This window comes from Pelophylax lessonae (genome assembly GCF_965119305.1).
Source record: "Pelophylax lessonae genome assembly, chromosome: 4".
In the NCBI taxonomy this organism is placed as follows: Eukaryota; Metazoa; Chordata; class Amphibia; order Anura; family Ranidae; genus Pelophylax; species Pelophylax lessonae.
Window position 1 is genome coordinate 12,863,149 of NC_138771.1, and position 16,965 is coordinate 12,880,113.

At 48.3% G+C, this 16,965-nt stretch overlaps 1 protein-coding gene across 1 annotated transcript in view; it reads right to left on the bottom strand.

The window, feature by feature from the left end:
- The window catches only part of SPG11 (SPG11 vesicle trafficking associated, spatacsin), a 196,148-nt gene that overhangs the window by 123,299 nt on the left and 55,884 nt on the right, over nt 1–16,965 (bottom strand). Inside the window, exons 12-16 of the mRNA XM_082252993.1 lie at nt 9,668–9,739; nt 9,464–9,591; nt 9,216–9,376; nt 2,759–2,966; nt 1,545–1,748 (exon numbers count right to left, since the gene is read on the bottom strand). Coding sequence (XP_082109119.1) covers nt 1,545–1,748; nt 2,759–2,966; nt 9,216–9,376; nt 9,464–9,591; nt 9,668–9,739 — 773 coding nt within the window. The remainder of the gene's footprint in view (nt 1–1,544; nt 1,749–2,758; nt 2,967–9,215; nt 9,377–9,463; nt 9,592–9,667; nt 9,740–16,965) is intronic.

Here is a 16,965-nt window from a genome sequence, read left to right on the forward strand (position 1 = left end):
CGCCAGGACTTCCGATGACAGCGCATGCGTCCTTCCTTCTCCTCGGCGCCGCCCGCCCCCTTCTACCTCTCGGCACTGCTTCCTGGACTTTTAAAAAAGTGATTCGGATAGTGGCAATAGCGATGGCGAGGCTGCATTTAATTCACTGCGCTGGCGAGGCTGCATTTAAGAAACTGCGTTGGCGAGGCTCCATTTAACCGCTTGCCGATTGCTCACAGTATATTTACTGCGGCAGTCAGCCCCTCACGTAGGTCTACGTCGCTAGCCTGTGAGGGTCTCGGGAGCGAGCGTGCGCCGCCGGAGGCACGCTCCCGCTCCGTCACGGACCCCCCCCCCCCCGCGCGTGTGACCGGCGGACCCGATCGTCCGCCGGTCACTCGCGAACGTCGGAGGAGAGGGAGAAAGGAAGGCGGCTAGTGTAAACAAGCCGCCTGTCATTCTCCCCTGAATGGTGATCATACGGTTGTATGTAGGACTGTTGATAACTGTTCCTACACCTCAAGCCACAGCCAATCACAGTTAGAATCACGCCCCTAGGGACACACATAACCCCTCCCTCTAAAAAAAGTTAACCCCTTCACTGTCAGTATAATTTTACAGTAACAGTGCATATTTATAGCACTGATTACTGTAGTAATGTCACTGGTAACCCCAAAAGTGTCAAAAATGTCAGTCAGGGGTCCGATCTGTCCGCCGCAATGTCGCAGTACCGCAAAAAAAAAAAAAAAAATCGCAGATCGCCGCCATTATGCGTAAAAAAAAAAACAACAAAAATTACAAAAATCTTTCCCTTTGTTAGTAAACGCGATAACTTTTGCGCAAACCAATCAAAATACGCTTTTTGCAATTTTTTTTACCAAACATATGTAGTAGAAAACAAATTGCCCGAAAATGTTAAAAAATTTTGATTTTTACATTTTTTTTTTGAGGAATTTCATATAAAAAAAATGTGAAAAATATTGTTATTTTTGCAAAATTGACGCTCTTTTTTTGTTTATAGCGCATGATCAAAAAATCGCACAGGTGATCAAATACCACCAAAAGAAAGCTCTGTTTGTGGACGTCAAATTTGTTTACATACAGCGTCACACGACCGCGCAATTGTCCGTTAAAGGCACGCAGTGCCGAATCGCAAAATAGGCCCTGGTCAGGAAGGGGGTAAAATCTTCCGGGGCTTAAGTGGTTAATTCACTGCGCTGGCGAGGCTGCAATTATGGGCACTGCGCTGGCGAGGCTGCATTTAAGGACACTGCGCTGGCGAGGCTGCATTTACGGACACTGCACTGATGAGGCTGCATTTGATTAAAAAAAAAATGTTCTGAGTTCACAGCTGTTTATTTTAAATTTTTCCTGAAATTTCTCTCCTAAAATTTAGGTGCGTGTTATACGCCGATAAATATGGTAGGTAAAAATCCATTTCCTGCCACTGATCTCCCGGTTTGAGCCAGTTTCAATACAAGACATTATTTGAACATTTTATCGATGTACAATTGTAATTTATGTAAGTTTTTACAATACAGTAATAATAACAGATCAGCCAATACCTGTGATGGTCTAGGTAGGGGTACAGCAGGTGTTGGAGGCCACGCTCAACACACATCACCACAAAGCGATTGTGAAAGTCTGGAAATTGCGTAGTGATGCTCTCCATGGGAGAATCGGTTGGCGGCATCAGCATGCGATTAACAACAAGTCTCTGCATCAAAGACTCAAAATCATTCAGCTCAGAAGGGACAAAAATGTTCATTCTGAAAAATAAAGACACAATTTCAGTAAATGAGCACAAACCATGTTAGAATTGGGTGTTTATATATGTATATATACACACAGTATCTCACAAAAGTTAGTACACCCCTCACATTTTTGTAAATATTTTATTCTAACTTTTCATGTGACAACACTGAAGAAATGACACTTTGCTACAATGTAAAGTAGTGAGTGTACAGCTTGTATAACAGTGTAAATTTGCTGTCCCCTCAAAATAACTCAACACACAGCCATTAATGTCTAAACCGCTGGCAACAAAAGTGAGTACACCCCTAAGTGAAAATGTCCAAATTGGGCCCAATTAGCCATTTTCCCTCCCCGGTGTCATGTGACTCATTAGTGTTACAAGGTCTCAGGTGTGAATGGGGAGCAGGTGTGGTAAATGTGGTGTTACCGCTCTCACTCTCTCATACTGGTGAGCTACAGTTCATTGAGGCCCAACATCACGGCACAGGGCTCTGAAGGAACGGCACAGGTGTTCCTTCAGAGCGCATGCGCCGATGACGTCATCGGCTGCATTAAAAGTAAATATCTCCTAAACGGTGCAAGTTTAGGAGACATTTACAGTATCTATAGGTAAGCCTTATTAAAGGCTTACCTATAGGTAAGAGTTATAAGAGAGCGTCTACAAGCTCTTTAATCATACACCTGACTCTAATCCTACAAAATCCCTGACTTTGTGCAAGTGTACAAAGTGTGCAAGTGTAAGAACTGATGCTGGTTTAAAGGCAAAGGGTGGTCACACCAAATATTGATTTGATTTGCATTATGTAAATTGATAAAAATAAACAATTAAATTATATATTTTTGAAAGCATGTTAATACAATCACGTTAGGTTCATTCCATTATGAATAAATCAGCTTAGCGTTTGTATCATTCTTTTTGAATCACATTGTATGTTAAGGGTATGTCCTTATTCTCCTCTAAATATTTGTATGATCAATACACGAAGATTATACCCAATTAAAAAAATGACCCTTCCATACCCACCTTGCTAACTTGTTCAGAATCCTCTCTCTGGTGTAGTCAGAGCATAAAGTGTTCTCATCGATGATGGCTGGAGTTAATGGAGGCCAATGTTGGCTGTCCCCAGCTGGCTCACATTGTCCCATGCTATCAATCCAAGCTTCAATTCTTGGCCAATCGTGCCAGAGAGTCAGATGGCGCCACAAGATTTTTGGTGAGACAGAAGACAAGTCTGTGGCACATTATATACAGAAGTCTTACTGATTATACGTTAAAAGCATTAATAAACATTCATGAAACTGTATATAGACTAACCGCAATGTGAAAATAGTACAGGTGTCCAGAGGCAAATAAAGAATCCCACATATCAACTGTTCAAAAGATTGATATTAAAGCAGAACTTTACCCAAAAGTTCCACTCCTCCCGCCCAGCCCCCCCAACCTAACCCTGGCACCCCAGATGTTTTGGAACTACATTTCCCATGATGCTCAACTACACTGCAGAGTGCATGAGCATCATGGGAAATGTAGTTTCAAACCATCTGGGGTGCCAAGGTTTGCTATCACCGGCCTAAGCGATCCAAGTGGAATTTCCCTTCTGGGACACATCACAGGTCCCTGTTAACCGCAGGACAAATTCAGTCAGGATGCCAGTGGCGGGTACCGAAGACCGGTGAAGAAAACAGCTCAGGTGAGGACAGCGCTGGATCCCTGGACAGGTAAGTGTCCTTTTATTAAAAGTCAGCAGCTACAGTTTTTGTAGCTGCTGAATTTTAACCACTTACCGCATACTAACGTAGGTCTACGTCGGTAAACTTTGCGGTAGTGTACCGGGATGATGCCTCTAGCTAGAGACACCATCCCGGTACCGTGGTTTGAAGCCGACGGTTGGCTTTCCGTCGGTACCGACCGATGCGGCTCGGGAGGGGACGTCCCCCCCCCCTCCCGCCGGCTTCCGTGGCTTTGGCGCGTCCCCCGGCTGGATGGAGTCCCGATGAATGCCGGAAACGGCATCGATCGGGTCTCCGTTGACGTAACCCGGAGGCGGCGTCCATGACGTCACTTCCGGGTTACTGTGCTGCAAAAGGCGGCAAATTTTAAAATCGGCTGTATGCAAAAACGCCGTTTTTGGCGTTTTGCATACAGGGAAGTGTAGTGGAGGGGTTTGGGGTCTTTTAGACCCTCGATCCCTCCATAAAGTGTACCTGTCACTACATATTGCTGTCACAAGGGATGTTTACATTGCTTGTGACAGCAATAAAAGTGATCATATTTTATTTTATTTTTTTAAACTGTAATAAAGTTAAAAAAATAAATAAAATAAATGGGAAAAAAAAAAAATAAAATTTAGCCGCCCCCGTCACCGTTAGCTTGCGCACAAAAAAAACGTATACGCAAGTCGAGCCGCAAATGAAATCGCTGTTCAAACCACACATGTGAGGTATTGCCGCGATCGCCAGAGCGTGAGCAATAATTTTAAAAAAAGAGCTACACTCTAACTCTAAACTGGTAACCGTTAAATAAATTTAAAGCGTCGCAGATTGAGATCTCTATTGACCGTAGTTTGTCGCCATCCCACGGGGGGATGCAATTTTAAACCGTAACATGTTGGGTATCCATTTACTCGGCGTGACATGTTCTTTCACAATATACAAAAAAATGGGCTAACTTTACTGTTTAGTATTTTTTAAATGCAGTGAAATGTGATTTTTCAAAATTTTTCCAAAAAAATGGCACTTTAAAGACCGCTGCGCAAATACCGCGTGACAAAAATTATTGCAATGACCGACATTTTATTCTCCAGAGTCTTTGCTAAAATAATATATATAATGTTTGGGGGTTCTAAGTAGTTTTCAAGGAAAAAATACTGGTTTTAACGTGTGAACAAAAAGTGTCCGAAATAGGGCTGGGGCTTAAGTGGTTAACTTTCACACATATGAATAGAGCTCCTCTTTAAAATCTTTACAGATCATAATGAGCTGTATTATAGGAAACCTGTATGAACTGCTGAACATTTCTTTTGAAAATGGTCGCTGTGTGGCGATCATGCTGATCCTCTGGATTATTCAGAGTTATGAACCTGGAAAAACTATGCAGACCAGGAGTTCTGACTTTACCCTGACCTAACCCGGTCTTTACATGCTCAAAATGAATATGGAGACAGGAAAGCAAATCAGCATTTTTAGAGGAAAGTCAGCATTGGCATACTGCACATTTTACCAAGTACATATTTACTTTAAAGAATATGAATAATTAACCCCTTCTGGACCGGAAGATTTTCCCCCTTAATGATTAGGCCATATTTTGCGATTCGGCACTGCGTTAATTTAATGGACAATTGCGCGGTCGTATGACGCTGTATCTAAATAAAATTGATGTCCTTTTTTTTCCCACAAATAGAGCTTTCTTTTGGTGGTATTTGATCACCTGTGCGATTTTTATTTTTTGCGCTATAAACAAAAAAATAGCGACAATTCTGAAAAAAAACAATATTTTTCACATTCTGCTATATAACATTCTCAAAAAAAAATTAAAAAAATCAAAGTTTTTTAACATTTTAGGCCAATTTGTTTTCTCCTACATATTTTTGGTAAAAAACAAAAATCGCAATAAGTGTATTTTGATTGGTTTGCGCAAATGTTATCACATCTACTAACTACGGGAAAGATTTATGTCCTTTTTATTGTTTTTTTACTAGTAATAGTGGCGAGCAGCGATTTTTAGCGGAACTGCGGACAGATCAGACCCCTAACTGACATTTTTGACACTTTTGGGGGGACCAGTGACATTACTACAGTAATCAGTGCTAAAAATATGCACTGTCACTGTAATAATGACACTGGCAGGGAAGGGGTTAACCCTGTGGGTGATCAATGGGTTAAATATGAGCCTAGGGGAGTGATTCTAACTGTGGGGGGGCGTGGCTTGTGAAATGACCATAGAGACCTGTGATCCTATATAGAAGGATCACAGGGGGCTTTGTGATCCTTCCAGGGAGAAGAACGGCCAGCTGTGTTTACAACAGCCGACCGTCCTTCTCTCTCAGCGGGGAGCGATCGCGGGTGTCAGGCGGCAATCGGAGCCGCCTGACCCGTGTACCGGCCTCCCCACTACCAAATGGGGCGGGAGCGCGCTCGCCCCCTAGCTGTCTGTGCGTGACCGATGTAGGTCCACTTTGGTTTGCGCAGGAGAGCCACCCTGCCGCAGTAAAAAGGCGGCGGGTGGTCGGCAACCGGTTAAAAAATATATAAAAAAAAAAAAAAAGTATTTATAATGTCTTTAATATATATGCACAAAAGCTCCAGTCCGGTCAGGTGATCCTTGTGTGTCAGTGACAGCTGCAGGGGAGAGTGCTCAACAGTGGCTGGGAATGGTGACTGAAGATGAGAAGGTCTGGAAAAAAACTGAAATATTGGGAAAAAAACATTTTTTTCCAACACCGCTTTTTGTTTTTTTTCCAGAAAAATTGAAAAAAAGTGCGGAATATGTTCTTTTACACTTTTACAAAGATAAAATAATTTATCCATGACATGGTATTCAAACTTTATAATAGACCTTAAAGCGGAGTTCCACCTGAAAAAAAAAATTTAGATAAAAATACCCCCGGGACAGTCAGGGCTAGTACATTCCATAATGGATAGCCTCTGAACTGTCCCGGGTCGCACTTACCTTTTAGAAGAAATATTTACCTTGAAAATGTCTTGTCCAGCGCTGCCATCTCAGGTGTGGGCAGCTGAAGCCAGCGAGATCCTCTTTAGGGTCCTCTTCGTCCCAGAATGCGCCAGCACCGGCCCTGCTCGTCATGTCCGGTGCATGCGCGTCATTCCTACACAGTTTCTGGGCATGCCCAGAAGCTGTTTTTGCAAGAAGGAAGTGACGGCGTCGGACGCAGAGGGAGGAAGAGGAAGTAAGGTAAGTATATTTTCTTCTAAAACAAGGTAAGTAAAGAAAAAAAAAATTGTGATTATCCATTTATTTTTCAGGTGACACAGAGCAAGCAGATGGGGCAAAGTGTATTTTAAGAGTGGAACTCCGCTTTAATAAAGGATTTCTGAGATGTTGTCTAAGTTCTCTCAGGCTCAGCTGGAGACAAGCAAACCCTTGAATACAATTCAAGTAACACTGTACTTTTCAATTCAGTGCTCAAGAGCAATGTGCATTTCTGCCACTAGGGGGCAGTGCTGGAAAAGGCTCCAGTTTAGTTGGCTTGTGGGCTCCATCTTGTACCTCCTATAGTTGGGCAATTGTTGGGATACAGTAGATGATAGGGCCTGAGAGGTCAGGACCTAATTGACAGGTGAGAGGGTAAGTTTGCCTGATGAAGGAGTTTATTTTTTTAACCGTTAAATTATTCCTATTAACGTTCTCCACCATCACTGCATTATGTTTCTGTATAGTCTGCTCAGTAAATTTTTTCTTTTCCTCCTCTCAGTAAACTGGTGAGACCAACATCCAGAGTAGAGATATGCAATCTATGGCCCTCCAGCTGTTGCAAAACTACAAGTCCCATCATGCCTCTGCCTCTGAGTGTTATGCTTGTGGCTGTCAGTCTTGCTATGCCTCATGGGACTTGTAGTTCTACAACATCTGGAGGACCACAGTTTTCATATCCCTGATCTCGATTGTGGAAACATTTCCATAATGCAATTTCTGATGAGAGCAAAGCAGCAATTTGAAAATATTGTGAGAAGAAATATTCTTTTCCAAATGCTACAAGGATGACAACACATTCTGGAATTCCAGAGGTGCCCTAAAGACAATAAAAATATTCTACAGAATAAAATAAGGACCAGAATGAAAGTGTAAGGAGCTTTTCCCTCCAGAGTTCTCATTTCAGAAACACTCTTTCTGCTGCTTCTGGATCATCACAAAGTGTTTCTTTACTAGCAGCATCTTCAGGTAAGGAAGTGTTACAAACCACGGCCTTCCAAAAATGCACAATCCCTTAATTTATAGATACAATGACATGTGACAATCAAAATTATTTCAATTTGTAAAACTACTCCACATTGAATTTCATTCAAATTTTCCCCAAAAATTTTTTTTCCTGGGAAAAAACATTTATTTCTCATGGCTTCAAAATTTCCGGAAATTTTTAATCTCTAGAGGTATCGTCACCCATAGGCTCCCATGGCAAATCCATTGTCAGCGGTCCCTCCTCTCCTCTGCAGCCACCGCTGAATGACACAGGGGAGCTGGATCAAGTGACCGGACCGGAGCAGACTGAAAATAGGTAAGTATATGCATCTTTTTTACACAGGTTGGTCAGCATAGGTGTTAAGCGTAGAAAGGCAACATTTTTAAAACTAGTTAGGATAGATGCTGAACTAGAACCTTCAGAAACCCTCTGCAAGAAACCATAAAGGGCCCCCCTGACCCTCAGCCAGGACCTTTCCCTTATAGCCTGGTGGTGGAACGCCAGGGCCCCGTCGCAAGTGTGACCTCTGCCACCCTGGTAGTTCCTCCACTGGTGTCAGTAGTTTTTGTATTTTTTAATTGTATTTTTAAAAATTTTTACCAGTTTTTTTAGGGGCGCTGTTGGGTGGGCTTTGGTGAAATATCAGGGATCTTGACAGACCTTTGATGTTTCACCTTTGAGACAGAGAAAGGAGATTGAGGACACAGCTCTCAATCTCTATCTCTGCAGTCTCAGCTGGACAGAATAATTGGATAGGAATAGCTCTGTACAGAGCTTCCCGCTCATTCACATAACACAAAATGAAGCGTAGTAAACAGTTTACTATGCTTCAGTTATGAATGACCACAAAAACGAACGGTACCGATCACTGACTCTGTCCATTCAGAAAATAAAGGGGCCTGTAAAGGACATATTAACAGGCCCCCTTCCCCACTCTATCCCAACATATCCCCTGCAGCAGCCGGCAGGAGAGGGGAGTGGGAAAGTCAGCAGCACTGTGGGAAGAATAGGGGAGGGGACAAGAGAGAACACAGGGGGGCAGCAGGCCCTGGATAGGAGGGGTAGCATGTAAAGAAAACTTTCCCCTCTATTTTCCCCCTGCATCTACTGAATGCCTGCGGAAGGGAGAGGAGAAGAAACAGGCTTTCAGCAGCTGCAGGGGGGGGGAATAGAGAAGATCAGTTTCTCTATATGCTGTCCCTCCTATCTAGGTGTACAGGGGGGGAGGCACAGGAGTCCCCTGGAGCATGGGACAGGGTCCCAACTGCGACCCCTGTAGTTACGCCCTTCAGGTTGGGGAACCCTGGGCCACACAAGTCCCCTGGAGCATGGGACAGGGTCCCAATTGCGACCCCTGTAGTTAGGCCCCTCAGGTTGGGGAACCCTGGGCCACACAAGTCCCCTGGAGCATGGGACAGGGTCCCAATTGCGACCCCTGTAGTTAGGCCCCTCAGGTTGGGGAACCCTGGGCCACACAAGACCCCTGGAGCATGGGACAGGGTCCCAATTGCGACCCCTGTAGATATGCCCCTCAGGTTGGGGAACTCTGATATAGCCGTTCACCTTCATTGATCCTCCAGGGCAATAAGATTGATTCTCGAGTCTCTGAGTCCCAGTCCTGGGCCCATTGAAGAAGCAGAACGATCGGTTCATCTTTTACAGAGTTTAATGCATTTTGCAGCGCCTGTTCTGCTGGAGTTAGATCGCCAGTTTTCCAAGGAGGCCTGCAAAAAAAGCCACAGATATCGCATTGGTTTTTCCATCACATCTTTTCACAGCAGGGAGAGTAAATAATGCACAAATGACATTACGTGGGATAAGTCCGGCTTTCTCCTGCAGGCCTCTGCGAATCATTGCACAGCTTTTCTATCTGGTACACGGTACGGATCCTTTCTTGCTCCTCTTCTGAAAAGAGTCCCTTTTCCTGCAGCAGGTTTACCTACAAACAGGAAGAGATGAAGGTCAGAGAGTGGCGAGGAGGAAACAAGTTTTATAGGAAAATACAAATTACCCACCAGCAGATCCCGAACGGCAAGATTAGATGTGTACATACAGATACGGCGCAGCTCCTCCCACACAGAATATCCCTGGAAGAGAAATCAACGTCTAGAATGAGTCAGACAGCACAGCTTTCAATGTAATGTAATGCACACCTGTGGCCATAGAAGACAAATTATATATATATATATATATATATATATATATATATATATACACACACACACACATATATATATACACAGTATCTCACAAAATGTTAAACCCCTCACATGGAGGCGCCTGCAGCGCTGACTTTTCCACGTGGGAGGGCTTAGATTTTAGGTAAGTTTAACATAATGTACTAGCATGCAATGCATACTAGCACATAATGGCTTTACCCCACAGGTCCCCCCCCCCCCCCCAAAATAAAAATCTCTAGCAGTTTACAACCACTTTGAATATTTGACCTCCAGAAGATTTTATCCCCTTCATGACCAGGCCATTTTTTACTATGCAGCCTGCGCTGTTTTAACTGGTAGTCATGCAACACTGTACACAAATTATACAGAATCTCACAAAAGTGAGTACACCCCTCACATTTTTGTAAATATTTTATTCTATCTTTTCATGTGACAACACTGAAGAAATGACACTTTGCTACGATGTAAAGTAGTGAGTGTACAGCTTGTATAACAGTGTAAATTTGCTGTCCCCTCAAAATAACTCAACACACAGCCATTAATGTCTAAACCGCTGGCAACAAAAGTGAGTACACCCCTAAGTGACAATGTCCAAATTGGGCCCAAAGTGTCAATATTTTGTGTGGCCGCCATTATTTTCCAGCACTGCCTTAACCCTCTTGGGCATGGAGTTCACCAGAGCTTCACAGGTTGCCACTGGAGTCCTCTTCCCCTCCTCCATGATGACATCACAGAGCTGGTGGATGTTAGAGACCTTGCACTCCTCCACCTTCTGTTTGAGGATGCCCCACAGATGCTCAATAGGGTTTAGGTCTGGAGACATGCTTTTTTTTTTTTACAAACAAGGTTGCTCTTTATTGAAAAAAAAAAACACACGACAATATCCAACATACATTACATGTGTAGCTGCTGTACATCATCAGACCACAGGGGAAAAAAACAGATGTGCCGAAGGCAACAAAACCTATACAGTGGGGGATCCAACAGTAAGAACACGGTAAAAGGCATGGTGGGGCTAGATGCAAGTCCACTAAAAAAGAACAAAAAAGAAAGGAAAAACAAATGGAACACAGACAGATAGCATCAAACAGAACAGAGGATCAACCCGTGCCATCTATCCAAGGCTGCCAAACCTTCTCGTATTTATGGGGACAATTCCTATTAATGTAGGTGAGCTTATACATTGGGAGAGCCCCATGCACCAGGGCCTCCCACGCAGCCAGCGTGGGAGGGGAGGGGGAGACCCACCGAAGGACAATCTCCTTCTTAGCATAATACAGCAATAGAGAAATCAGTAAACGGGAATACTTATTGCGCCTAACCTGATCGGGGATGCCCAAGAGCGCCAGCTCCGGGGCGCACGTGACCGAGAGGTGAAGACGGGTGTTCATGACCTCGAACACCGCCCCCCAGAACTCCGCCACCCGTGGGCATGCCCAGAACATGTGGAAGTACGAACCCTCTGCAGTAAAACATTTAGGACAATCTGCCGGCCTCGCAGGAAACATTCTGTGCAGTCGCTGAGGAGTATAATAGACCCTGTGCAGGAACTTGACTTGAATAAGCTTGTCCCTGGAGGCAATGACCAGTCTGGAACCATTCCCCAAGCAGTCCTCCCAGTCCTCCCTATCCAAGTCGGGGATGTCCAAAGACCACTTCTGCCAAAGACGCTCCAACGCAGGGGAGTCAACAACAAGCAGGGTAGCGTATAGGGCAGAAAGGGGCTTAGGGAGGTCCGCCTGTGCCAGCACATCCTCCAGACGATCAGTCTGTATGACAGGGGTGACCGGGAACTGAGCACTGACCGCATGGCGCAACTGGAGATAACGAAAGCCTATCCAGCGGGGCAAGGCAAAGGACCCCTTAAGGTCCCGGAGCGAGCGTAGCTCGCCCACAGGCATGATGTCCCTCAAGCGCTGTATACCACACCGGCCCCACACCTGCGGGTCAGGAAGCATCCGCAGATGAGGGAGCGACGGATTGCCCCATAGGGGCTAATAAGGGGACCAGGTGTTAGGTTGGAGAAACCGTGCCCTGGCCACCCGCCAGACCCGCAGCGTAGTCATAGTGGGGAGGGGAAGAGGGGGGTACGCACCCGCGCCCCTGTAGGGCAGGTTGCCGAGGTCAGCTAAGGAGCCCAGGCAAGCCGCCTCCAGACACGTCGCAGCGTTAGAACGAGAGCCGGCAAACCACCAGTGGACGGTAACTAACACAGCCGCCCAAAAATAAAATTTAAAGTGCGGCAAGGCCAGTCCTCCCGAGTCCACCGGGAGCTGCAGGGTAGAACGCGCCAACCGGGGGTGAGCTCCGGCCCATAAAAACGCGCCGATACAGCTGTCTAGATCACGAAAAAAAGCGGCGGGGAGCCAGGCCGGGGAGTTGCGAAAAACGTAGAGGAATTTAGGCAAAAAAATCATTTTAATGATGTTGATACGACCCAGAAGGTTAAGGGGCAGGGAGGCCCACCCAGCGCATCGCGCCCGCAACCGCTCCAGGACAGGGGTCACATTACGTGGGACGTATGCCCCCGGGTCCCCAGAAACCCAGATACCCAAATATTTAAATTCGTTCACCCACTGCAAGGGGGAGGGGGCAGCCAGGGCTCGGGCGTCCGGGTCCAGGGGAAACAAAACAGATTTACTCCAATTTATCCGTATCCCCGAGAACCTCCCAAAAGACTCAAAAATATCCAGGGCCGCCCGCAGAGAGGAGGACGCATCTGCCAAATACAGTAGGGTGTCGTCGGCGTACAGCGACACCTTCTCCTCCAGGGGACCAATTCGCCATCCGCACACCTCCCTTGAGGAACGGAGCAGGGTAGCCAAGGGCTCCAGCGCCAGGGCAAACAGCCCCGGCGAGAGAGGGCACCCCTGCCTCGTCCCCCTGCTCAGCGGGAAGGCCCCCGAGACATCACCATTGGTACGAACACGGGCCATGGGTCGACGGTAGAGCAACCGCAGCCAACTCAGGAACTTGGGGCCAAACCCAAAGCGACGCAGAACGCGCCATAGGTAAGGCCACTCGACCGAATCGAAAGCCTTCTCCGCGTCGAGAGAGGCCACCACCCTTTGTCCCGGATTAAGATGTGAAGCAGAGAGATTAAGGAAAAGGCGCCGAAGGTTAATGTCCGTCCCCTTCCCCGGCATAAAACCGGTCTGGTCCACATGGACAATATCCTCAATGACCGATGCCAAACGAAGAGCCAAGATTTTGGCCAGGAGCTTGGCATCTGCATTCAGCAGGGAGATGGGGCGATAGGAGGCACAGTCTTCAGGGTCCTTACCAGGCTTAAGTATAAGCACAATGAGGGCCTCAGAGAAAGAGTCCGGCAAGGCATCCAGGTCCGCAAACCTGGCCAGCAGTTTCACCACACGGGGGGCCAGCTGCTCCTGAAAACAGGAGAAAAACTCAATCGGAATGCCATCAGGGCCCGGAGCCTTACCGGACTGCATCTTAGTCAGAGCAACCTGAACTTCCTCCAGCGTAATGGGGCCATCCAACCTAGTCCTAGCAGCAGCGTCCAGCTCAGGGAGCGCAATACCGTCAAGAAAGCTATCCAACTCCTCAGCGCCATAAGCCACCCTAGAGGCGTACAGAGCACGGTAGTAGTCACTAAAACTATCATTGATGTCGCCCAGGTCAGTCAGTAAAACCCCCGATGACAGGCGAATCCGACCAATGTGCGTGACCGGAGCCTGTTCCCTCGACAGCCAAGCAAGAAGGCGCCCGTTCTTATCACCATATTCAAAAATGCGTTGAGCTGTCGAGAGAAGCGACTTCTCAGTGGCAGCAATCCTGCACACCGCCAGATCACGAAGTGCGCACTGGAAGGATGCATAGTGAGCAGCATCCGGAGAGGCCACGTAGGCACCCTCCGCGGAACGGAGGGCCGCCTCCAGCCGCTCCAGAGACTGCACAGAACTCCTACGGGCCATAGCGATTTGAGTCATATACACCCCCCGCAACCACGCTTTGAAGGCATCCCACAGTATCAGAGGATTAGGGTGGCCCTCATTACTCGACCAGAATTGAGACAGTGCAGCCGGCAACGCCGCCAAGATCGAGGGCTCCATGATCCAGTACCTGGACAGCCTCCAACGCCCACCCAACCTCCCATCCGCCACCCGAAGTGAGAGCAATAGGGGGGCATGGTCGGATATGCCCCTAGGCAAGATAGAGGCAGATGTAACCATTCTCAACACCTCGGTGGAGGCCAGGGCCAGGTCAATACGAGACATGGTCCGGTGGGAGGCCGAGTGACAGGTATATTCCCTATCCGACGGGTGAAAGCACCGCCAGACGTCCACCAAGGAAAACATGGACATCCAGCGGGCCAGGGCGTCAGACCAGGTAGAAGGAGGGTGGAGGCGGTCCAGATCAGGAGTGGGGGACAGATTAAAGTCCCCCAACAAGAGCACATTAGACACATCATAAGAAATGACAAGCTGCATAAGCGTGTACAGAAATGCGGGGTCAACGGGGGGAGGCAGATATAATCCCACAATAACAAATGGTACAGAGTATATAGTGGCGTGCAGTAGCACATAGCGGCCAGCCGGATCGGTCCGGACCTCCAGCAAGTGGAACGGCAATGACCTGTGAACCAAGATACTGACCCCCCTGGCGTAGTTAGAGTACGTAGCATGGTAGTGGGCGCCCACCCAGGCCCGCTTCAGGCTCAAAACACGAGAGCTCAGCAGGTGCGTCTCCTGTAACACACAAATGTGAGGGGCGAATCGGCGTAGGAAATTAAACACCAGCGAACGTTTAACAGCCGAATTCAACCCCCGCACATTCCAAGATATCACGTCAACCTTAGCCATAGAGATACAAGAGAAATAGCACCATGCGGGCGGGCGCCCACCACCCCGCCACCCGCGCCAGAAGGGGCACACAAATCAAATTCCCCCCCACCCCACCAGGCAGCCACACAGCAATGTAAATAAAGAGCAACAACATTAGACAAAGCAAAAAAAACAGTAAAAACCAGCAACGGCTGGGATCTCCCCCCCCCCACCCCGCCCGACCCCATCCCAGAGGCAGGCACGGAACCCCAAACCCCAACAATCAACCAGTCAAAGAAGTGGCGTGTAACCAAGGGCCAACGGGCACCAGGGTAGCACAGCTGTGTAAGGCACAACAGGTACCGAGTCAGTGCAGCTGCATGTCGCATCCGAGAGCAAACAAACAAAAAAAAAAAAGGGGGGTGTCTAGTGACATCCTGCACCCCAACAAACAGGGGGGAAGAGCAGATAAAAAAATAAGTACATGCAAAACAGGAGGATAGTAACGCAGCATCGCTGAACAGGGAACAGTCCCAATAATCCTCGGAGCTAGTCCATGCCCCAGGTCCAGGAAAGACCAGCAGGATAGGCCGCCAGGCACAAGGGGTGAGAACTCAGGACCTCAGCAGAACAAGGACAGCACAAGACAGGCAGGGCAGTCACTTCCAGGGAGGCATTCCCACGCCCGAAGCAGTACTCACCCCCGGGGGGGCAGCTGATCCAGCCAGTCCGAGGCGTCCTTCGGATCCACAAAGAAGCGGGTGGTCTCGCCATCGACCACCCTCAGCTTGGCGGGAAACAGCATGGCATACTTGATTCCTCGGGCACGGAGAGCCGCCTTCACAGCATCAAAGGAGCCGCGCTGCTTCTGCGTCTCGACCATATAGTCAGGGAAAATCATCAGCCTGGCATTTTGGAACGACAAGGAGCCCGCGACCCGGGCCGCCCGCAGGGTCTCATCCCGGTCCCGGAAATTGAGAAGCCGAAGGATCAGCGTGCGAGGGGGGGCACCCTCCGGACCCGGGCGCGGGGGGACCCGATGAGCCCGCTCCACAGTATAGTGCGGGGAATAGCGGGCTGCAGGGAAGAGGGACTTCAGCAGGTCTTCCACGAACAACGTTGGGTCCTTACCCTCCGCACCCTCCGGGAGGCCAACGATCCGGAGGTTGTTGCGCCTATTGCGGTTTTCGGCATCCTCAGCACGATATTCCAGGGCCCGAACCCGGGAATGGAGGACCCGGAGGGAGGCAGAGTGTGCAGCAAGAGTGTCCTCGACAGGGCCTACACGCTGTTCCACCACGGTAAGACGGGAGCGGATTTTGTCAAAGTCCTGTCTCAGCAAGCCCACATCCAGCTGAACCTCCTCGATTTTGGTGGTGAGGGCAGTTTGACAGGACACGATGGCCGCCATCACCTCCGGGATGCCAGGGGGATTAGCAGCAGCCCCCTCACTCGGGTCCGTCTGCGTGGCCATGCTGGTAGAGCACAGAGCGGGCTGCGGCCTAGTCCGCGCGGGATCAACGATCTCGGGTGAGGCTGTAGAAGGAGGAAAGTGGAGCTTCTTCCCCCTCTGGGACCTTCCGGAGGACCTGTAGGGCATGCAGAACGCCGGAACGGGGTACAGGTGAGTAGAATCAGGCTACGGATCACCGCCAGGATAGAATGCTCTCGGAGCTCACAGCAGGCACGTCTGTTCAAGTCGCCATCTTGGACACGCCCCCCCTGGAGACATGCTTGGCCAGTGCTTCACCTTTACCCTCAGCTTGGAGGTCATCTTGGAGGTGTGTTTGGGGTCGTTATCATGTTGAAATACTGCCCTGCGGCCCAGTCTCTGAAGGGAGGGGATCATGCTCTGCTTCAGTATGTCACAGTACATGTTGGCATTCATGGTTCCCTCAATGAACTGTAGCTCCCCGGTGCCGGCAGCACTCATGCAGCCCCAGACCATGACACTCCCACCACCATGCTTGACTGTAGGCAAGACACACTTGTCTTTGTACTCCTCACCTGGTTGCCACCACACACGCTTGACACCATCTTAACCAAATAAGTTTATCTTGGTCTCATCAGACCACAGGAGATGGTTCCAGTCATCCATGTCCTTAGTCTGCTTGTCTTCAGCAAACTGTTTGTGGGCTTTCTTGTGCATCAAAAAAGAGGCTTCCTTCTGGGATGACAGCCATGCAGACCAATTTGATGCAGTGTGCGGCGTATGGTCTGAGCACTGACAGGCTGACCCCCCCATCCCTTCAACCTCTGCAGCAATGCTGGCAGCACTCATACGTCTATTTCCCAAAGACAACCTCTGGATATGACGCTGAGCACGTGCACTCAACTTCTTTGGTCTAC